This window comes from Cucumis melo, chromosome 6 (genome assembly GCF_025177605.1).
Source record: "Cucumis melo cultivar AY chromosome 6, USDA_Cmelo_AY_1.0, whole genome shotgun sequence".
In the NCBI taxonomy this organism is placed as follows: domain Eukaryota; kingdom Viridiplantae; phylum Streptophyta; class Magnoliopsida; order Cucurbitales; family Cucurbitaceae; genus Cucumis; species Cucumis melo.
Genome location: NC_066862.1, coordinates 30169981 through 30192382, shown reverse-complemented (window position 1 = coordinate 30192382; position 22402 = coordinate 30169981). Strand labels below are relative to the sequence as shown.

The 22402-nt window shown below is 33.8% G+C and overlaps 4 protein-coding genes across 5 annotated transcripts; 2 read left to right on the top strand and 2 right to left on the bottom strand.

Moving 5' to 3' along the window:
* Nucleotides 1–348: 348 nt before the first annotated feature.
* Nucleotides 349–3494, bottom strand: LOC103490935 (uncharacterized). The gene is made up of 7 exons (XM_008450689.3): nt 3273–3494; nt 2394–2794; nt 2126–2295; nt 1963–2043; nt 1758–1833; nt 1585–1674; nt 349–809 (listed from the first exon to the last, which is right to left on the bottom strand). Exons 2-7 carry the CDS (start codon nt 2764–2766, stop codon nt 634–636), a joined length of 966 nt encoding a protein of 321 aa, XP_008448911.1. The 5' UTR covers nt 2767–2794; nt 3273–3494; the 3' UTR covers nt 349–633.
* Nucleotides 3495–9356: 5862 nt separating this feature from the next.
* Nucleotides 9357–12061, top strand: LOC103490934 (putative transferase At4g12130, mitochondrial). The gene is made up of 5 exons (XM_008450688.3): nt 9357–10115; nt 10657–10910; nt 11046–11144; nt 11290–11448; nt 11551–12061. Exons 1-5 carry the CDS (start codon nt 9643–9645, stop codon nt 11772–11774), a joined length of 1209 nt encoding a protein of 402 aa, XP_008448910.1. The 5' UTR covers nt 9357–9642; the 3' UTR covers nt 11775–12061.
* Nucleotides 12062–13060: 999 nt separating this feature from the next.
* LOC103490933 (uncharacterized) lies at nt 13061–16477 on the top strand. 2 transcript variants are annotated; one of them, XM_008450687.3, is made up of 8 exons: nt 13061–13483; nt 14994–15053; nt 15146–15228; nt 15444–15508; nt 15600–15633; nt 15811–15881; nt 15983–16090; nt 16179–16477. In XM_008450687.3, exons 1-7 carry the CDS (start codon nt 13189–13191, stop codon nt 16071–16073), a joined length of 699 nt encoding a protein of 232 aa, XP_008448909.1. In that variant the 5' UTR covers nt 13061–13188; the 3' UTR covers nt 16074–16090; nt 16179–16477. The 2 variants fall into 2 exon arrangements, with proteins under 2 accessions (XP_008448909.1, XP_016900580.1); XM_017045091.2 differs by having other exon boundaries at nt 13075–13483; nt 16188–16477.
* Nucleotides 16478–18108: 1631 nt separating this feature from the next.
* On the bottom strand, nt 18109–21405 carry LOC103490932 (somatic embryogenesis receptor kinase 1). The gene is made up of 4 exons (XM_008450686.3): nt 20711–21405; nt 20367–20627; nt 19050–19934; nt 18109–18966 (listed from the first exon to the last, which is right to left on the bottom strand). Exons 1-4 carry the CDS (start codon nt 21138–21140, stop codon nt 18497–18499), a joined length of 2046 nt encoding a protein of 681 aa, XP_008448908.1. The 5' UTR covers nt 21141–21405; the 3' UTR covers nt 18109–18496.
* Nucleotides 21406–22402: the final 997 nt, after the last annotated feature.

Here is a 22402-nt window from a genome sequence, read left to right as displayed (position 1 = left end):
AAAAACTTGAACTGAACTAACTGTAGTTGAATTTTAACTTTAAAAAAGTTAATCAAGAAAGTATCTCAAAATTTAGAGATTCATCAGAAGGGGGAAATCATTATTTAAAAAAAAAATAATAATAATAATAAAAGTCTCAAAATTCCGTCAAATTTGGGGTGAAGAAATCATCTCCCAAGAAAATTTTCCACTAGCACGTCGGTAGTTGAAGCAGTTTTTTCAGTTTCAAGCTCTTGGTTGAAGAAAACTACACAATAAGTTTAAAACAAACGACCAAATGAACGAAAGCAGAAGCCATGAAACTAGGATCTTCCAAACTTTGACTACTACCAAAATCCCACCATGAAATAGAGGCATGCCGTATAAGATTTTGAAATTAGCTATTGTTTTTAAACACCAGCCCTAAATCTCTAAGAATCGCAGATTCCTAATAAGATCACTTAGTTTCATCAGGAGAATCAGTGATTATGGTAAAAGATGATGGATGAAATACATAGTTCCAACTGTATATGCAAGAGGGCAGTAAGAAATTATGAACTCCACACATAAGAGCGTCCACCTGGAATGGAGTTTGCAAAGGAGGCAGCAATAAAGAGCTTCCAATTCCGGTCTATACTTCTTGATTTCCAAAGTTTAGGCACTCCTGTACCTTGCATCTCTCCTATTCCTGTTCACTTGCTGTGTGCGAGAAGAACCCGGGGCATGGCCGCCTTCCACAGTAATCCTTCCAGTCACTTGAGGGTGCTGATCAGTAGAGGGAAGCGCCAAACCACCTCTGCTCATTTGACCGTTTTGGCCAATGCCGCCAGCTGCCAATGAGGAGGCATGAAATTAGTATATATGCTTGCTACTACCCATCATAAAAAATTAAAGTCGTGGCTATTTGGTTCCCACAGGAAAAGCTTTGCAGATTGGCTTCCTTGAACTGTTTACATTTCGTTGCTAAAAGTCACTTGGGAAGGGCATTCTGTTCTTATAGTTTCACTTATTCACCTAAACATAAATATAGGTTAACAAGGGCAGTGACAATGTTCCTGCGCAGCTTAGAACACTAACAAAATTGGGACGGATTTTAATTAGCCGAAGAATACAGGCTCCCATTTTTTTATTTAAGAGCTTCCGTGCTAAACAAATACGTTTTGAGGAAAGGGAAAATGTGTGGGAGGCCGGAGAAGAATAGGTAAGACTTGGATTTGCTTTTGTGCGGATACCATTAAATCGGTCATCCCTTTCCCCCTAATAATTGGTGGAACGGTTTTAGAAAATTACCCAAAAGGAAGACATACGATAATAAAATTGAAGTAGCTTATTTTTGAATGAATAAACCTTTCAAAATGGTAATTACGGGATAGGGAACTGTGTTGCCCCAAACATAGGAGTGAACTCAAAAATGGGAAGTTTCAAGGGAAGTTAATGACTTAATGGAGAGAGTAATTTCTTTGTACATCAACATCATGAGCCTAAGTACTCGACTTTTCCAAAACTAATGTACGGTGGGAAAGGGACTGTGGTAGGAGTCAAACAAGATAATCACATCATTGCAGAAGTAAAACTTAAGTAAAGTAAAATAAAAATAAAACTTACCAATATTATCAAAGCCGTTTGTACTCCCATGCCACCCCGGCAAACTTCTTGAATTCCTTGCCCAAGCATTTTCAAAACTACCTAGCTCATCTATAGGATTATAACAAAAGGTATGTCTTCATAAGCATCCAGTTTACACAAACACAATAAACAATTGGGCATGAATAGCTCACCTTCATTAAGATTATGCAATGTTTGCATGGTATCCACTTTACCATCAGGATTCAGTTTCCTTGTGACTGAATGACCCTAAAAGAAACACACTCACAAATTGTATCATACAAATATTTAAAACATTAAAAAAAAAAAATAATTAACAGATACAAATGGAGAATAAAACGGCATTAATCTGAAGGGCCAAATCTTCACCGCTGATACCTTAGTATGAATTCCCCTTGAAACTCTATGAGTTGCTTGTCTGGTTGCCGTATCAGCCTCCTTGCTTTCTTCAAAGACAACCTGTTTAAAATAAAATAGACAAATGAGGAAAGAGATATTCCAAGAAGAATCAAATCCTTACTGGAATTTAAGTTTCACTTACACCATCACTCCCTGCCCTCCTTGTTCTTGATGAAGTATAATATGTCCCATTTGAGCCTCCATAAGTTACAGAGGAGCTCTGAAATGTGAAGCTACTAGTTTGGGGCTGGATATGCCTGTGATTTTGTCCACCACGATGATCCATGAGCTGCAAAGCTAGGTTCCTGTTCTCTGTTACAACAAGACAGAAAACAACTCAGTACTACAATACAGATTGCAATGGAAATGCATAAAAGCAACACAACAAACCAGACAAGTCTCAGCCTCACCTTCATCATCAGGGTCTTCAACAAGAGGCTTTTTGGATGAATTCTTACGATTTCTACTCTCTTTTCCTGATCGTTCTTCATCATCTGAATTTAATTCCTCAATAATTGGACCCCTTGGTCTTTTTGGCTCAGGGGCCTGATGATCAAGGAATCCAGATGGTTGCATATTTGCAAAAGGAATTCCAGGACCACCAAAGAAGCTCGGCTCGAACATACTTCCAAATGGATTTCTGAAAAAAGGATCATCAAATGGATCCCTTCCACCAAAGAAACCAGAAATTAAGCTTCTTTGACCCGGAAAGCCTCCAAACCCAGCAAAAGGGTCACCAAAATCAAAAAATTCATCCCTTCCCCCTCTGCTCCTTCTATGCATCGTTACAATTCACAAGAAACAAAATACCCTGGAAGCAAGACAAGGCACGTTAATTAAAAACTCAAAAAATAACCCAGCGAAAAAATATTCAACATGATCCGCTCGATATTAAGACAAAGCTCAAAATAAATATTAAATAATCAAGAAACTGAAACATAAGGAGAACTCCTAGAAATACAATATTCACCAAAGAGAAAATAACCGACAATCATGCAACAAAAACCACAATCATAACAAAAACTGCAACGTAAAATTAACCATTTGCATTACATGCAACTAAGATAGCAGAAAAAATATCAAAAACCGAAATTCCGCATCAAAAACCAAAATCAACCAACGAAGGCATAACACAGTGATACAGAACAAAACTCCTCAAACCTACAGAAAAATCAAATACGAAAAAGAACTATAGACAACAAGATAAACGGCTTCAACGTTCTTCAAGCATGTCAAACCCTAGATTGCCCGATCCTGTTAAGAGAGAGAGAGAAAGAGAGAGAGAGTACCTTCAGCGAACAAGATACAGAGGAGAAATTGGCGAAAATTCAAGAGGATTACTCCGCTGAGCTGAATAATTCAATCACGATCGCTTGAAAGAAATTTCCGGTAATACGGATTAAGGGAGGGGGAAAGATTGAACCGTTCGGAGACTCACCAATCAGGAAAATGAAAAGCCGAAGGAAACGAAGGGAGAGGGAGGTTCGTCCTTGAAATAGATGGTTCCAGATATAAATATGGTGGACACGTGGTTGAAATAAGAATAATGGGTTTCTTTGTTTGGGCCGAAATAGATTGGAAAATGGATCAGTTAAAAGCCCAAAATTGAGTTATAGTTATAAGGGGTTTTAACTCGCCTAATTAGGCTATCAACCTAATTTGGTCCTATATTACTTTTAAATGGGCTAATTTATTTTATAAGAGTAGGATGCATTTTACTGCAATATCCATCATTATTAATTTACGAAAAAAATTTGAAAACTAAAAGAAACTGATATGTTAATAGCGTGAAAAGGGGAAGCAAGTAAGAAAGCGTACAATAGGTGAAAAAAATATTATCTTTCTCTAATTCTTTTGCAGACCTTCACCATCGATCAAATTAGGCCATTAGGGTTTTTATTCGCTCATTGTTTCGCAAACCTTCAAAGTTCGGGCCAAGTTGTCTTCCATCATTCTATTGAGAAGAAATCTTTCCTTCTAGTGAGTGTTTTTATATAGTTCTTATATGAAATTAAAGGGGTATATATGAGATCAAATCGTGTTTATTTATAGTTTACAAAATTATAATGTCGAAGAAGTTAGGAATTTGTGATGATTATCTGTTTAAATCAGAAGTGTAAAAACTTTGTGCAAATCGCAAATTAAGTAATGCATGTTGTATATATTTTCTAATTAAACCACAACTTTGAAGTTTGTATATATTGAAGTGTTGATTTACTATTTAAACAACAAATTTGAAGTGTTTATTCTCTGTGTAAACGACAAATTAAGTAATGCATGCTGTATATATTTCTTCCTGATGGTTTCATGTTGTATATTTCTTCCTATTTAAAACACAATTAAAAGTGTAGATTATCTATGTAAACAACATATTGTGTCATAATATGTAGGAAATGTTGAAAAAATGGTTCGTATAAGCGAAAGATGACTAGGATCGAGGCTGAAAAATATTAAATCAAACAAACATGATCTTATTGTGATCGACGATAATACAAATGTATATTTCTTACTTTCTGAAATTGAATTTTAAATGGTAGAAATAGTTAAACACAAATATAATATGTGTATATATGGTAGGAGGGAGTAAGAAATGAAGAACCAATGCAATATCAACCACTACAAACTATATGTACACGTTATTGGAATGATTTGTTGCAAGTGACTTTTTGCTTTTGAAAAAACGACTTGCAAATATTGTTTTAGATTTCAATTGCTTTATAATTCCTTTCCAACATTTTCTTGTATACCAAAATATTTAAAATACGTAACAAAGTTTTTAGATCGATGAACACTAATCATTAATAAAAATTTTGCTATGTTATGTACATGTTTTTAGAAGTTTTATCGTTTATATTATTCCATATTCATTCTATTATTGGTCATATACTATGTAATAGATTTCTTCTTTTTACTTTTAAGTTTGCTTTTTTTTTTTCTTAAATTATGATTATTGGAATAGTTGTTGCATAGAAATAGCGATCTTATTCGATTAGCATGTAATTAATATTTGGTTCTCATTTACTATTTAGAATATACATGTGTATACATATACGTATATACATACATATATGTACATCATATGTATATATACATACACGTACATCGTACATATATACGTACGTATGTGGATCACATATATGCGTACGTATGTGATGTACGTATGTGTATCACATATGTATGTATATATATGTATATATTTCATTTCAAGTGACTTTGAAAAATAAAAACAATTTTAGATATTTAATTTTGAATTTTTTTAATATTGTAAAAAATAACAAACTATTGAAAGTATTTAATTACAAAATATGGTCATTTTATTTATTTATTTGTTTTTGTTATACATTAAAACTCTCTTTTTCTATTAACCTAAAATATATGAAAGAGAATTAAAATATCCATTATAAATTTCATCATTTATAATTATATATTACGAAAAGATATTATGTTTGATAAGGAAAGAAACAACTGAAGAAAATATTAAAGAAAATATAACTTTGAAATAGGTTTCATAAACAAACTGAACCAAAAAATATTTATAAAAATAATGTTATTTTCAAACTAATTACAAAAATAACGCTGTTTTTCATCTCTCTTTCTTGTGTTTTTATCTCTCCTTCTTTAATTCCCTTATTTTTCTCTCCCTCTCAGAAATCGACACTTTGATTGTTTTTTTATTGAATGAAAATTGTTTAATTCTTATATTAGACATTATACTTTATATTTAATTATTTTTCGATCTTAATTGATTACTAAAAATTTATGATTTTTAATTAATATAAAATAAATAAATTATAGTGATAAATCTTCATAAATTGAAAAATTAACATAAATATAATTTGAAAAATCAAAAGTACGTTTCTTTCGTTAGAGTTAGATTTATCGTGAAAGAAAAGATAAATTAATACTACATTTGAAAAAATAAAATTTTAAATTTTAGAAAAGAAAAATGAAAGTCAAATAAAAGAAAGAAATAAAACATTATATGAAAAATGAAAAAGAAAAAAAGAAAGAAAGTGGGCGAGTCTTGCCCCAAAAAGAAAGCGAAAAAGGAGAGATAAAAACACAACAACCAACAAACACAGATGAAAAACAACATTATTTTTGTAATTAGTTTGAAAATAATTATATTTTTGTAAATACATTTTCTAACTGCATTATTTATATCATTTATTCTTCATGATCCAAAATAAAAATATGTCAAACATTATTTTAATCAATATCTTTTAATGTATTTGTCGTTGAAAAAGTTAAATGTAATTTTTAATTAATATATAAAAACTTTTAATTACTTAAATATATGTTTTAATATTTTCAATTTTTTTTTGACAACTTTTATTGCATTGATAAATGTTATCACTTTGCGTAGATTTACCGTTGAAATACTCATAGAGAAAATGTCATTTAAGATTAAATAAATAAATATTAGACTAATTTTTGTATTAATACAAAAATACATATACAAATGCAACGTGATAATATAAAAAGATAATTAGATTTAATAAGGAAAGAAAATATTAGGGAAGATATCCTAACTTTGACATACTTTCCATAAACAAACTGAATCAAATTAGGAAAAATCAAAAGATTAAAAATATATAAATAAAACTTTAGTTTCTTCTTCTTCGTTCAATTCACAATCAAAACAATGACTCTCGACAGTGCTTCAACTTTTCGTTACAGTATTCGCCGCAAGGAAGGCAGCATCCAACAATCTCTCCAAATCCGACTAGGACGTGTAGTAAGTTTACTTTCACGACCACCTTCTGCCGGACTTCCATACGAGATTCTCAAAGAAACTTCCTCAATTTCGATACAAGAGGCTACATTCCCTCTCCCATTAAGAGACCTCGAAGATTCATGCCTTTGCGAAATTTACATCGTTCAATTGCTTTCATCCTTCAACCTCGGCACCGTAACCTCTGGAATCATCTCTCGGAAGATCACGTCGATGGTCGTCGAAGTATTGGCTGCGGGAGACTACGATACGAAGTTCCAGATCGTGGCAGAAATCGATCATATCCAAATGTACTTCTGGGGGGAGGAGGAGGAGCGGAGTTGGGTTGGGAGAGGGAATAATAATAGTGGGATCAGGCGTGGAGTTGTGGTGGAGGAGAGGGTGGTTCTAGAGGGAGTTCCGGCGAGGAGAAGGGCGGCGGCGGAGAGGGAGGAGAAGGGCGGGTTTGATGAGAGAGGAGATCAGTTGGGGGATTGTTGTGTTTGTCGCGAAGAATTGAGGAAGGAGGTTAGTAGAATCAGGTGTGGTCAGGTTAGTAGAATCAGGTGTGGTCATGTGTATCATAAATCATGTATTCTCACTTGGGTTCAAAGAAGCAATTCTTGTCCTTTGTGTAGAAGGGAAATAGTCTTTGAAATTTAGAGGGACAGAATTATCCAACATTGTAATTTAACAATTCATGATTAGAATGTTTATAATCAACATTGATACTTCATTCATTGATGTTTTACATTCTCAAATAGTATCCATAATAATTATGTTAATTCTTTTAAAACATGATTTCAATAAGTAGTGTAAATTGTTCTTGATTTCTGATAAAATTGTAAAGTTTTGATTTAGATAATATAACTATGATTAACATTTGAAAATATATAACTCCAAAAGTCCACTTATCTCTTCATAAATTATGTTAAAAAAGAGAGAGAAAATGATAGAAACAAGTTAATAATATCATGAAAAATTGGGTTTGAAGTGTATAGTTTTCGGAAAAGTGTATAGGTAAGTTACTTCCGATATGTTCGATAATAAAATAAAATTGACTTTTAAGTATCACTTGGCGACTTTTTCGAGAAAGAATCACCTCCAACATTTTTAGTAATTTAAATTACTTTTTAAGTATTTGAATTTCTTTTAAAAGTTTGGAACCACACAAGAATTTGATTGTTAAAAAATCATTTTTACAAATCCAATTTATAAATATATTTTTTTTAGGATCACCACTCAAAGTATCACTTCCAAAACATACTCTTAATGTGTTTTTGCTCTTTCTCTTGTCAATAATTAAATTTGATCTTAGAAAAAAATCATTTTAAATTAATTTTGGAGTGATTAGGTGATATATGATTTTTGTTAGGTGATTTAATTTAATTTATTTTGTAAAATATTATTGATTAGCCATTTTTTTTTATTTTTAAATTTTAAATATTGAAACGAAAAATTATCGAAGTCATTAAATTATTAATAAAACAAAAAGTTATATATGTTTTAAACATTTATCAAACATGCATATAAGAATTTAACAACAAAATAAATAGAAATATACCTTTACCATAATTATTTAATTAAATAATTATTTTCTAAATAAAAAATAATATTACTAATTGGACAACTCTAAATTAACTTTTGTAATCAAACATAGCAATGGAAAATCATATATGAAAATCAGATTTAAGAATTTACTATCAAGCATAAATTTAATTTTTTTATAATCAATTTCACAAAAATTGTACTAACTCTCTCTTTATAAAATCAATACCATAATTATCACTCTAAAACACACTCTTACATCGGAAATATTATGTTTATTAGGGTTGCATGAACTTACATAACCTAAGTTTTTCTCTACCTCATTCGAATTATGTAGAAAAATATAAGTTCAAGTTCGATAGATTAAAAAAATAAATCTTTTAGGATAATGAATCATTAAAGGATAATTCATTGCCAATAGAAATGGTGAGGGTCCCAATTTTTATTTCAAGTTATCACTAACACTATCTTATTCTTTTGTATCTAAACTTTTGGTTTTTATACTTTCAATCTTGTAACAATTTAAATCATGAAGAACAAAAAATATATATAAATGTAAAAACAACTTAGGGTTGAAGGTTTTGAGCGTAATTTATTATATAAATAAATAATAATATTTTATCTATATCAATTCTAATGGTTATTTATAAAAAAAAATTGTAAACTATATTTTTATTTAACGAGTAAAATACAATCAAGAATAAAAGTATCCACGAACGTGTCAATAGATTTGTAGATCAAATGGTTAATACTAAATATACCTATTGGTATCTCTTACATTTTCTTCTATGAATATTTATACACAAAACACAAATGCTATTTATTTGATCCACGACATTTTATAATTTGGTCTACATCGTTGTTTTAAATTTAAAAAAGTAATTAAATAAAATCTTAGTCAAAGAACTTTTATTAAATTAAAAATGAAAATATTCGTAAGTATGTTGATATATCTTTGAATTTAGAAATTCGATATCGATAATAAATATTCTAGGTATATCTCAACATCTTTTATAAAGGTTCCAAAACATAAAAATATAATCTTCAATCCAATTTGGGAGTAAAAATAATGTAACATCCACCAATATATCTTAAAATTGAAATCTAGATATTGATTCAAAAGGTGATGTTTTACCATTCCTTGTTCAAACACATGGAGAGCATAGAACGCTACGATCCTAAGCGTTCCTTAAATTTGTAGCTTCTCACAGGACTTTCATCAAACACATTGCGGAACGCTAAAATCACCATAGTTATAGCTTCATCAGAGCTTCACATACGTGGCGGAAAGTTCATAGCTTCTCTCTAACACGCGTCATTTCCCACATTTTCTATATTCCTTTGATGATTTTGAGCGAACTCATCACCATAATCGCACAACAAGAATAACTCGCACAATGCGCCGTTCAACTCCCAATTCCAATTTCTGCAAATTACTCGCCAATGGATACAGAAGCCGTCGTGGGTTTTGCTCATCTGATACTCATTCCCACTTCAACAACGCCGGTGAGTCAATGGCCTCCCGTTTGAACTCTCGTTCGGTTATTCGATTTCGGGGTCCCGACACCGTCAAGTTCCTTCACGGTTTGTTGACTAACGATGTGCGGCGATTTGGGGAACCCCCAAGTGACAAAACGTCGTCTTTGCCCACTCCCAATTTGGCGCCGGTGACGGTTACGCCTATGTATGCGGCTATGCTGACGCCACAAGGGCGGTTTTTGTATGATTTGTTTTTGTATAGGCCGCCTAAGCCTGACGAGAAGCTTAATCGGACTGGCTCTGGGCCTGGTCCGGCCTCGGATGATTCGGTTGAGTTGATGGCTGATGTGGATTCTTCGGTGTTGGATGAGCTTTTGGTGACGCTGAAGAAGTGAGCTCTTTGTTAGTTCCTCTACCTGTTCTTTTTTGTTTTGGTTAAAACTGTTTGTTTGATACTTTTTGGTGAAGAAATGAAATTTTGTTGAGTTTGCTGGGTTGATTGGGTTTAGATAAGTTGAATGATACCTTTTTGAAATGCTGAACTATGATAGAATGTTCGAGTAATCCTGTTACATTCAACTTCATGCTAGATATCGTTTTAAGTTGAAGAATTTGTAGTTAGATGCAGTGGTTCTCTAGTAGTTTCTTAGGTTGGAAATGGTTTGTTTGAGAATTCAAATCATACATTTAGGTCGACTTTTCAAATAGGTTCTTGGGAAATAACTAATGAAAGATTAACATAACTATAACAGCTTCTCTTTTGTAATGGGACTGAAAATGTTTGAAAGTTGAAGGGCTGAAGCATAGGCATCTGAGATTCATGACCAAAACAAGATAAATATAAGCAAAAAAATTTAATAGGGTTTAGTCCTATAATTTAACAATTTATCGTCCTATAAAAACCCATGTTTAACTTTCATTATTCTTTACAGATACCGCTTAAGGTCTAAGGTAGATATTGAGAATGTGGCCGAGGAATTTTCTTGCTGGCAACGCTTTGGTGAAAAGCTCTCTAGAAATGCTTCCTCTGTAGAGGAACCAGAGGCTGCCAATGTTGGGTGGGGTGCTAGTGTTGATCCAACAGCAATGTCAGCTTCACAAGGGGAAGACAATGGTTCGCAATGGTTTCAAGATCCAAGATTGGAATGCCTTGGTTTCAGAGGGATTTTTCCATCTAACCAAACACGTATGTTTCCCTCATGCTCTAAGGGATCTTAGGAGTTCTTTTGTTCTGTGAAGTTAATTGGATTATGCTTTCATCATATGTATAAATTATAGCCGAGATTCTTCTGATAGTGTCTCCCTGTTGTATTTGTTAAAGCTCCCCTCATTGAGGCAGATAAAGAAACAGATGAAGATAATTATGTACTTTGGAGACTGGAGAAGGGAGTTGCCGAAGGTTCAACTGAGATTCAAAAAGGTTCATTTTCATGTCTTGTTCGTTGTATTTGATGGAGTCTTTCTGTTTCAGTTTGTGGTTTGATTAGTTTTCTGCTGCTAAGTTGCATCAAGTAGCTTATGAATATCAAATTTCTTGGTTTGAATCTTTTTCTACCCTTTTACAGGTGAGGCAATCCCTCTTGAATACAACCTGGTAGGCCTAAATGCAATAAGTTTTGACAAAGGGTGCTACGTGGGGCAAGAGCTTGTAGCTCGAACACACCACCGAGGAGTTATCCGTAAACGTGTAGTTCCTTTGAAGTTTCTAAATGACAGAGGCGAAGGTAACCAATCTAGTTACTAATTGTAATTGGTTCAAGCCTAGCTTTAAGTTCACTGTCACAGCCTTATTATCACATTAAGTAACCACCTGATTCTCTTTTCAGATGTAGAGCAGAAAGTATCGGCAGGATTGGAAGTGATCAACTCTGCATCCAACAAAAAAGCAGGTAATGTGATTGCTGCACTTGGGTGTCGTGGACTTGGTCTCTTGCGCTTGGAGGAAGCTTTCAGAGGATCACAAAGTTTGGCCATACAAGGTCTCGAGGGCGTGACGGTTGAAGCCGTCAAACCGGATTGGTGGCCGGCAGAATGGCTTCAAGAGCATTAACATAAAACTGCTGTTGCATCGAGTTAAAAGAACCTCTACTCAGTTTCATCAATTCTTCTCCATCTTTCAAGCATGGTTTTATTTATTGTCAACTGCCTCACTAATTACGCAGATGTATGAACCTGAAAAGCTTTCAGTTATGCCTCTAGATGTTGAATAATATTTGTATTCCAACCCAACTTTTTTTCCTCTTGAAATTTAGCTGGGATTCAAGTTTTGTTTGGCAGGCTTATGTATGTGACAAATTTGAAGTCTTATTTGAACTTTACGTACTAACATTTTTTTAATTTTGGACAGTGGTTGGGTCTCAAGTTTCATTCTAGAGTACTATACTAATTGGGACAATTTTTCATCGGATATGTAAATCCAAAGTTTTTTTTTAGAACTTCATCAAGCAGGATGAATGAGATGGAAAAATGACATGGAAAAATGACAAGAATTAAGTGAGTAGCTTTGTATAATCTAAGGATTAAACTGTCTACTTCGAAGAAGGATATTCAGGAACTAAAAGTAAGACTTAGCCCAAATTTTCAGATATACAAAGTTCCAAATAGCATGGACAACTGAGGTAGATAGTTTTGACAGAAACAAAATACAACCACATTTTGAGACTAGTTTGGAATCAATCTCATTTCTTAAATTTATTGGCAAATATAATCTCAAACTCAAAACTTATGATGGGAAAAAATGGCTTCAAGTCTGAGATTACAGGTCTGATGGAGAAAGATTGGTTTAACATTGTAGCGTTGAAACTACCTCTTTGATGACATTTGGAACTTTTGATGCAGCATTAACGAGTAAGTTTAATTTTTGGTGCACCGATTTCCCTAAACACATCTTGGATAATACTTGTTTTAGTGGATTTGTTAACTATATTTTAAGAACTTAACTAAAGTTTCGAAAACTAAAAACAAAAATTCTTTGACGTTAGTTTATAACAACTTTTCTTTTATACATTCGTAGTGTTTGAATCATCTTATAAGCACATCGTCTAAGATAACTCGTATGGTCATATAATATGAATGTCTAAAATTTTTTTAGTATATCTTAGATAAGTAGCTACTATAAATTGAATTCATGATTTCTCGCATTTTTTAAGTTTACTATAGATTGAAAACGTGAATGAAGTTATGGATATTGACGAAAATCTTTGAAAAAAAGAGAGAGAATTTATGGTTTATGTGCTCATATAGGTTAAATTTTAATTAATAATGGAACTAAATTCTAATTTACTTCAAATGATTTAATGGAATTTGCAATTTGACGTATAATATCTTTTAAGAAAATAAAACAGATTTTTTTTTCTCAATTTTGCCCAAAACCGAAGAACCATTCATTTCATTGTCCGTTGGGTTAATGGTCAGCAACAACTGGGCATCGTCTTCCCCAACCTGAAGTTGTCGTAGCAAAAATAATGGCGGTCATTAGAACCACCTCAAACATAATCCTCAGAGAAATCCTTCATTCCCAACCCTATTTTTCTCTATCACCACCCTCAATCTTCCCTAAACCTTTGCACAATCCCAATGCCACTTTGCCATTCCGGCTTCGTGACATCAGTTTCGGTCGTGTCCTATGCGCCGCTTCGGACTCGCCCGGTACGGGTGGCAAGGTGTCTTCCCGGCTGTCGCAGATGCAACAACTGTTGCTAGAGGCGGAGGAGCGCGCTCTATCGGCTGACTCCGAACCCGCCCCCAAAATCACTCTCGGTATGTCTCAAGCTGAGCTAGCCCATCACTTCTTTAGTTCTGGATTTGAGTTTGTTCTACCATTTTAGTTGGGGTACTACAGAAGCATCACTATTGTTTTTGTGTTGATAATATGATCGTTGCTTTGCTTTACTGAATATTGTGGTTTTGTTCCAGCGGAAGTCGATATAGGTTCGCTTGTCTACGTCCAAATTGTCTAAATTTTCTGTCTGTAGGCTACCACACGTCCATTGAAGCTGCTTGCAGTTCTTTAAACTAGTGTTATCTAATGGGTGTTGGAAAAACTGAAACTTTTGGATTTTTTTCGGTTGTTAACTATTCTTCAAAGTACAATATACTTCGCCTCGACCCTTGACTATCATTTTCCTGCCTGATTTTGAGTCTCTTAATTGCACTCACTAAAGAGAGAATTACTAAAGATGTTTGGGATCATGCTAATGCTTGTTGGAATTTGGCATTAAGAGGAATCTTAACGAAAAGGAGTTTGAAGATTGTCTCTCTCTAAACTCTTGATTCACAATTTCTGGTTGAGTGATATTGAGGATGGCAGGTTTTTGAATATAGATTCCCTCTGAACCTTCTTTGCAATTTCCATTGAGAGATAATTGAGTGGTTGCCGTTCCCATCCTGTGGTTTTCAATCTGTAGGCATGCAATTTGCTGTTTGAAGAAGAATTTTTTTTACTTGCGCTTCCTCTTGCTAAGGAACTCTCTCTAGTCCATTCATATATAAACGTATAAAGGGTGAAACGATAGATCCTAGAATTTTAGTAGAAGTATAGGTCTTTATATTTGAGTGGAGATGGCAAATTCACTAGGACTCTACGATTTTGCTTTTGGAATTTTAACATGGAAACAGGGAAGCTAAGTGCATTGGATACAGTAAAAAAGAAGAATCCCGACATGTTTATCTCCTTCTTGATATGGTACGTAGAAATAGTATTGAAACATTGAACCATCTGGTGTTGGATTCCTCATTTTATGTGAATTTAAGCTGTCCTTTGTAAAGTTCTCCACCTAAAATGGTGTATACCACATAAGATGGTTGATTTTCTAGCTTTCCTTCAGCAACTTATTTACTAGGTTCTTGACTTCCAGAAAGTTAACCTCCCCTTCCCGTACTTTGTCCCAAACTACCTAAAATAGCTAATCCCTTTCTTGTAAGTCTCCATAAAACTTCTCTCCCCACGTAAAGCCTTACTCCTTTTCCTTTCATTGCAGCAGAAAATCAGTCAAGTGTTCAAATAATTTATTTATTTTCTCATTCTTTATAGATTTAATTACTCTATCAAATTTGTATTCGAATTTTGTGCTAGGATTATTTTGTTAATGTTGACAAAGCATCAAAAGTCTTTGGCTAGTATATCCTAAAATGGAAAAAATTAAACAAATTTCCTGTACTCTTAAAAGAAAAGGTTCCTCATAGCAATTGCTAAGATGGTGAATGTGGTATGATTACTCTTGATCAATATCTTTGTTACTAGTGTGAATTTTCTTTTCCTGTCCTTCAGACCATGTCATTGTGAATTTTGCAAGAAGTGGTGGCCCTGGAGGTCAGAATGTCAACAAAGGTCAGTTTATTTTCTTTGTTCTGATTGGTTTTATTTCTGCTTTAGAGTGATGTTTTCTTTATGAGGCATCATTTCTGTAAATGATAGTGCAGTGAACACAAAGGTTGACATGCGCTTCAATGTTAAAGAGGCGTATTGGCTAAGCGATAGAATCAGAGAAAAGATTCTGCAAACGGTTTGTTACTCAAATTTTTTGTTCCATATCTTTCCTCTTCTCCACTAGATGATATTATTTTGAAAGCCCTAAACTTCAAAAATATCTTCTTTCTGCCTTTCTTCCTAAACCATACAAGTGGTTGAAATGTTCACAAATCTTTCACCATGATAGGATATTACTCCTCTGTTTCTGTCTCTATCTCGACATGAATTTTGTTCCCTGCTTCTGAACAGGAGAAAAATCGGATCAACAAGGATGGAGAACTTGTAATTTCGTCTACAAAAACTAGAACACAGAAGTGAACTTCTGTCCTCATCATCTATTCTTATTTTTCCTCCCATGTTTCTTCTACCAAGGAAGCCTTTGTAAACTCTTCTTCTTTTTTCCAGGGGTAATATTGAAGATGCCTTGGAGAAACTTCAGGTACTTTTCCTTCTCATACGTCATAAAATCCATGTCTTCTAGTATATCTAATGGAGAATATATGAAAAATAAAATAGTATGTGATCATTTCTTCTATGGTAGATTCAACATTCTACCGCAGTTTCCTAACTGAATATAAATTTCCAATGAATGAGCTTTCTTCCATCTGAAAATCAGGCTATAATCGATGCTGCTTCTTATGTCCCGCCACCTCCCTCAGAAGAGCAAAAGAAGAAAATTGCTAAGCTGTGAGATCTTTCAACTTCCATGGTCACTTGATTTCAGAATGTTTATGTAGCTCCCTTGACTTATTTTATTGTGAGGTATACTCTTTTGTATTTGTGTGAAGGGCGGCTATTGGGGAACAAAAACGCCTAAAAAGCAAGAAGGTCCATTCTGATAAGAAGGCATTTCGAAGGAGTAGAAACAGTTGGGATTAATAACCATCTTGCCAACTGTAAAGTTCACAACATTACAACTTCGTACTTCCCATTCCCAATATTTTCTCACATTAACCTTGTTCCTATCTTGTTTCTTTGATTTAGACTTTGCAGCTTGCTCTTTCAACCCAGGAAAATAATATAAGATCAAAAAGTAATACTATCATCATTCTCTGGTGATTTGCTTCCTTCACGGGTGATTTCTGGAAGTTTGCTAGAAATGGATATAGGACAACAGATTTTCTTCACTAGATTGGCGCATGATATATTTGAAGCACCAGCTTAGATTAAATTTTATAGGACCTCTTTTCGGATGCGACTTGTGAGAACATCGACTGACACACAGTATCTCGTTTCTTTGATGTATGTCAAACTAATATCAATTCAGTTATAGTTTCTATTTATTCGCTTTGTTGATGCCATGCTCATGCCAAAGTTGGTCCATTTCCATTACCTATGATACGAAATAAAGTAATTTTACCAGGAACTGTAGTGTAGTTATGTTAGTTTTATTGAGTCCTTGGTTTTTTTGTTGCAACGTAAAGGAATTTGTTAGAAATTACAAGAAAATGGTATATCAATGAAGCGATTACAATATCAACGGTATATCGGTGGAAGAACCTTAATTTTGGGAGGAGTTATTATTTTTTATTTTCAACTTTAATTCACGATCAAAGACTGAACCGCTAACCTTAAAAGAGGGAGTACGTGCTAATTATTGTTAAGACAAGTTCACTCTGACTATTGGTTATAGTTAATTAAAATTAAGGGAACATTTGGTATACAGCAAATAATAATTTTTGTTTTGGGTATAGAATCAAATTTTTTAGGGTTTATTTTTATTTACCTAACTAGTTCGTGCAATCATTCAATTGTGTATGCGTTTTCTTAAATTTTCATCACCTAATTGAGATATAACTTAAAATTTTTAGGTGTGCATGTAACTAAGCATACTTTCACGTTTGTGGATGTATGTTTGTGGATAAGAGATTATTGTATATGCATATGGTAATTGGTTTACAACATTCTATATATGCCAATGTTCATAACTATGACAAAATTTAAAAACACACTTCAAAACTAAGTTATGATATGAGAATTTAGAGACTAAATTTTTAAACATGCTAATAGTTAAATTGAAAATGTTCAATTTTGTAATGTTGACCCAAATTTCATGGTTGGAATGACATTTGATTTAGATCTTAAGAATAAGAATTATAACATTTTGTTAGCATCCACTCACGACCATGTTTCTCCTTCCTTGTAGTCACGTTCAATCAATCTAATAAGATAATGCTCTCAAATTTTAAGGAATTTTCTTCTCTCGCATTTGTATATATTCTTGTGCTCATGACTCGACTACAGAATAACTGTTGACAAATACTTTGTGTCATCAACGTAAAGTTATTCTTTGTGTCCAAAATTTGAATCAAAAAAGATTTTGGGCTTAAATTTTGGATCAGACAAACATACATCTCAACCAAGGGTGAAAATATATGAAAATGTATTTGTATATAAACGTACTAGTTTGACCTCGATAATTAATATCTATGGACATCTCGAATACTTTTTGTTTATGGATACTCGTAATACAGAAAAAATTCATTTATCCAAGTTAAATCTTTGTTGTTGTAAAGAATTAGAGAAACTGCTACCCACTTTGATCAATTCTGCATATATTTCAAGCATGGTTTTGAACATTGTGGTAAAATGAATCAAACATTTTAAATCTTATTTGGACCTTTCAAGTAATTTCATTTTGAAAATGTTCACATTGGGAGGTTCATGACTAAAATTATAGGATTAAAAAAATTATTAGACTAAATAAAAAAATTATCATGGTAAAATGTATTCATCAACGTTTCAAACTATGCTCAAAAGTAATTGGTTGAGTATTAAATGGTGTCTAAGTATCAATATCCATTCTAGAATTGGGACAACTTTCCAAAGTAATGTTTTTCTTGAAAAAATTGGAAATATTTAGCTTTCATTCTTCAATCAGCAGGTTGAATCAGTTATGGAAAGAACACAAGAATTAACTGATATTAGTTTGTATTATTTCAAGGATTAGATTTCTACTTTGAAAAAAGAAAATTCAGGAACTAAATGTAAGATTTCGTCCATTTTTTTTTTTTTTTTTTTGTAGTAATACAAAGTGAAGTTCTAAATAGCCAACTGATGTAATTATACATATCTTGAACAATGCAGACAATTTCTTTCCCAAATTTACATGCTCTCTTCTTCCTTGTCAATCGATGTGCATCTCACTTTGTAGAAGAAGATCCAACTTTTAGTTCCTGCCTTTCTTGAAGCTCCCAATAATGGAGGCTTCGTAGAATGTCGTTACCTCTCGTTGATGTTGTTCTCGAACGAGCACCGACTCTCAACGACTCGGAAGCTACTGCTTCTAAAGCTGAAGTTAACTAAATTTTGTTAAGCTCCTCTATCAAATCTTCAATGGTTGGCCTATTGATGGGAAGTTCATTGGTACATGATAGTGCAAGATTTGCTAGCTTTGTAGCCTGGGATTCTGAGAAGTTTCCCTTCAGATTTTTGTCGATGAAATCTTCGAATTTGCATACTTCGGTTTCCAAGAGAAGAGAGTTTGCAAGTCTTCGCGTCCCAGAAAGAATTTGGAATATGATGACTCCAAATGCGTATATGTCGCTCTTCTCTGTGAAACGACCGATCGTAATGTATTCAGGTGCAAGATATCCCATGGCTGCACTGGTCTTGAGAGATGAAAAGATAATGTCGTCCGCAAGAAGTTTGGAGAGGCCGGAGTCCGAGATCAATGCATTGAATTGATGATCAATGAGAATCTTCTCGATAGATATGCTCTTGTGAACCATGGCTGGTTTGTTTGCTTCTTCATGATGTAAATATGCAATGCCTGTTTAGAAAACAAGAAACCGATGTTATGTTAGAACGAATTACGAAAGGAAGAATTTGCCAATCTAATAATGAGAAGCAAACCTTTTGCAATGCCATTGATGATTGAAACTCTCTTAGACCATTCAAGAACGTGGCTGCTACTGTCTTCGACATCTAAATACCGAGACAAGCTTCCTCTCGAGACAAAGTCGTATACAAGGAAGAATTCACCTCGACCCCTGGAACAACAGAAGCCTCTCAAACTAACAAGGTTTTCATGCCGCAAAGAGCTCAGCAAGTCCAATCCTCGAAGAAACTCAGCTTCTTCGGACTTGCAACTAGTCATATTAATGCTCCTAATGGCTACACAAGATCCATCCTTCAAAACTCCTTTGTAAACCATTGAGAAACTGCTTCTACCAAGCAAGTTAGCCTCAGAGAAGTACTGAGTTGCAGATTCAACTTCTTCAATATTAAAAATGAACTTGCTGAGATATTGAGACAATCCCAAGCCTTTGATTCCATCAGCCAGTGAATCCCACCCATGGGAATACTCAAGACACACAAGAGGAGAAGCACTCTTCGAGTAGAGTTCCCGAGCCTGATCTGTGCTAAGCCGATCATCGCACGAAAGCGACGAGTTGCCGATCTTTTGTTTACGACGACGGTACCAAAAGACAGTGAGAATCATAGACACCATGAGAATGACAGAGACAATAAGGACAGCAGAAACAACAGCAATTTTTGGAACTCTTGTGGATTTTGAGCAATGAAGTTGATTACAATTGGCATTGTAAAAGTCAGCAGATTGAGGGATGTTCTTTTGAGTTGTGGCTGTATTGTTAGGTTCTGATAGAAAAGGTTGAAATCCCTCTCCTTTGATATTTTCATTGTCAAAAACAGTACAATTCCTCACCGTTACAAACCCAACTCCACATAATCCCGGATTGTTCTCTCCTTGAAACCCTTCATTCAGCTTCCTCAAACCTTCATTTCAATTCAAACGGTTAGTGAATCGATAAATAAAGAAAACAGAAAACGTAGATCAACTGAAAATCATCACAAATATTTAAATGGTTCACTGATAAAGTGTTAGCCATAGATTTACATGATTCACTGAATGCATTAGCTACAAATTTATATAGCTCAATAACCGTGTGTTAGCTACATTCGCGAATAATTCCATTAGATAGAAAATTCAAAATACGGATCAAATGAGCCTATAGAGTTGAAGCTTGTATACATTGAACTTCGCTAAACCCTGGTATCAAGATTGCAAATATGAATCCTCATACTTGGTGGTCGAAGTGTCAGATATCGGATTGAATGCATTTCAGCACAAATGGATTAAACAAAGAAAAGAGAACCCATAAAAAAAGAAAAAAAAGAATAAGAATTAGACAAAGAGAGAGGGATTACCAGAAGGGACATGGCCAAAGAAGGAATTGTTCCTGACATCAACAACTTCCAACTGAGGAATTGTTGCTAAACTGAAAGGTATTCTCCCACTAAAGTTATTGAAGCTCAAATAAAGTCTTTTAAGCACTTCTAAACTTCCTAGTGATGTAGGAATTTCGCCACTTAATCTGTTGTGTTGTAAAGCAAGAACTGTTAACTTCCTCAAAGATCCTATCTGAGTTGGTATTTTCCCACTCAATTGATTGCAACAAATCTGCAAAACTGCAAACAACAACATCATCATCATCTCTGTTTCTCTGTTTGTTTAAATTTACAAAAAAAAAAAAAAAAAAAAAAGAACAAACCTTGAAGACTCGACATATTTCCGATCTCTTCAGGAATATCACCGGTGAGACTATTAACATCAAGATAAAGATCAGCAAGTTCATTCAAACTAGAAATCTCTCTAGGAATTTCTCCAGACAAATTGTTATAATGCAAGTACAACCCCGACAGACATTTCAGCTCTGCCACCGCCGGTGACACCTTGCCGGAGAGTCCACGTCCTTGCAACGATATGTTCGCTACTTTCCGGTGCTCGTTACATGCCACGCCGACGAACTTTCCACCGCAAGGATCGCCATCGATTGTCCATGACCTCAATACTCTGTTTTCCGGGTCTAAAGATGCCTTCAGCTCCATCAACGCTTTCACTTCAGAATTTCCATAAACAAAATAGGAAAATGAAAATGCAATAAAATAAAACATAAAAATGGCGAAATTAAGGAACTCCATGATTGTTGTTGGAGATATTTTTTGAGATTCAACACTCTCTGTTCCGTTATTCTAGGAAGAACCCATTTTGATTTTCAGAGGCATTTTTTCTCAAAATTTCTGAACACCCACTTCGAGTTTCAGAACTTTGAAAATGAAACTACGGAGAAGAAAAAGAGAAGAGGAAGAGAGAGTGCGTAAGTGAAGGAATTTGAAAAGGGAGAGGCAATGTGGTAATTTAGCATTGTGAGGGAGTTTTTGGTCGTGGGAATTGCTGACGAATTCACATTTGGATTCGAGTTTAGATTTGAAAAGGAAATGGGGGAGTAGTTAACCTTACCGGGTATTGCGATGGCTGTGATTTTTAAATCCTATTTAAGCCGTTGATGTTTTTCATTTTTTTTTAAATCTGTGACGTGGCGACAGTGGAGGGTTTTGATTGAGGTTTAGGAGAAAGTGCTCGTCGAGGGTCATTTTTGGTAATGTTTTTGTTTCCAAACTATTTCATGTCGTGACTTCAAGGTTAGTCATTTATGATGTAATAAATATTATTTGACTTTTATTAATTTTTTCTCTTTTTCTTTGTTTCAATTTGGGTTCAATTTATACCTGTTATTATTGTATTCATTTAAAACTTAAATTAATAATTATATCAATTTTAATTATGAACATTGCCTGTTGAAATCATGAACGGATAGGTATATCATTTTAAATCTTACACTTTTAATACTTTGAGTTTAGGAGAGGGATATGAAGAAACTGACATCACATCTGAATGAGAGGAATCATGAGAACATGAAAGTAAGGTTAACAAAAATTTAAAAGAATTCAAAGCTACTACCGTACCAACAAGGTGCACTGTCATTTTCAGTAGCTCGATCATATGAACTTCAAAGTGAATCATACTTAGCTCAGAATAATTCTATGTTTTGTGATCTTCTAGAAACTTTTCTATGATATATGTGAGTGAAGACAAAACATGCTGAAAGAACAACTTTTACTCTAATAAGCAAAGGAAATGTTTAGGAAACCGAATTCTGAATGATGGTGATCTTAATCCTGGGTTTGGAGTGTTACAAGTGTGTTCAAGTAAAATATAATGAAGGGTTTAATTTAATACATTTGTAAGAGTTCGGTGGTATAAATTGAAATTTTCCTTATATAAAAATCAAAATAATTTTCATGGGTTTGATATCAACAACATTGCTGACAAATTTTATGTGTTTAATATTAATATGAAAGGTGAAGTAATATTTTAGTTATATCTAAAAAAAGTAAGACAA

Bases quoted from the DNA above. Each gene is read 5' to 3' on its own strand.
- LOC103490933 (XM_008450687.3), top strand. From the start codon at position 13,189: ATGGCGGTCATTAGAACCACCTCAAACATAATCCTCAGAGAAATCCTT. The intron at 15,054-15,145 runs GTCAGTTTATTT...ATGATAGTGCAG, and splicing joins AGGTCAGAATGTCAACAAAG to TGAACACAAAGGTTGACATG. The intron at 15,509-15,599 runs GTGAACTTCTGT...TCTTTTTTCCAG, and splicing joins ACAAAAACTAGAACACAGAA to GGGTAATATTGAAGATGCCT.
- LOC103490935 (XM_008450689.3), bottom strand. From the start codon at position 2,766: ATGCATAGAAGGAGCAGAGGGGGAAGGGATGAATTTTTTGATTTTGGT. The intron at 2,044-2,125 runs GTAAGTGAAACT...TATTTTAAACAG, and splicing joins GGAGGGCAGGGAGTGATGGT to GTTGTCTTTGAAGAAAGCAA. The intron at 1,834-1,962 runs GTATCAGCGGTG...TGTTTCTTTTAG, and splicing joins CAAGGGGAATTCATACTAAG to GGTCATTCAGTCACAAGGAA.
- LOC103490932 (XM_008450686.3), bottom strand. From the start codon at position 21,140: ATGGAGTTCCTTAATTTCGCCATTTTTATGTTTTATTTTATTGCATTT. The intron at 20,628-20,710 runs GTTTGTTCTTTT...TGTTGTTTGCAG, and splicing joins AAATATGTCGAGTCTTCAAG to TTTTGCAGATTTGTTGCAAT. The intron at 19,935-20,366 runs GTAATCCCTCTC...ATTGAAATGAAG, and splicing joins CTTTGGCCATGTCCCTTCTG to GTTTGAGGAAGCTGAATGAA.
- LOC103490934 (XM_008450688.3), top strand. From the start codon at position 9,643: ATGCGCCGTTCAACTCCCAATTCCAATTTCTGCAAATTACTCGCCAAT. The intron at 10,116-10,656 runs GTGAGCTCTTTG...TATTCTTTACAG, and splicing joins CTTTTGGTGACGCTGAAGAA to ATACCGCTTAAGGTCTAAGG. The intron at 10,911-11,045 runs GTATGTTTCCCT...TATTTGTTAAAG, and splicing joins TTTTCCATCTAACCAAACAC to CTCCCCTCATTGAGGCAGAT.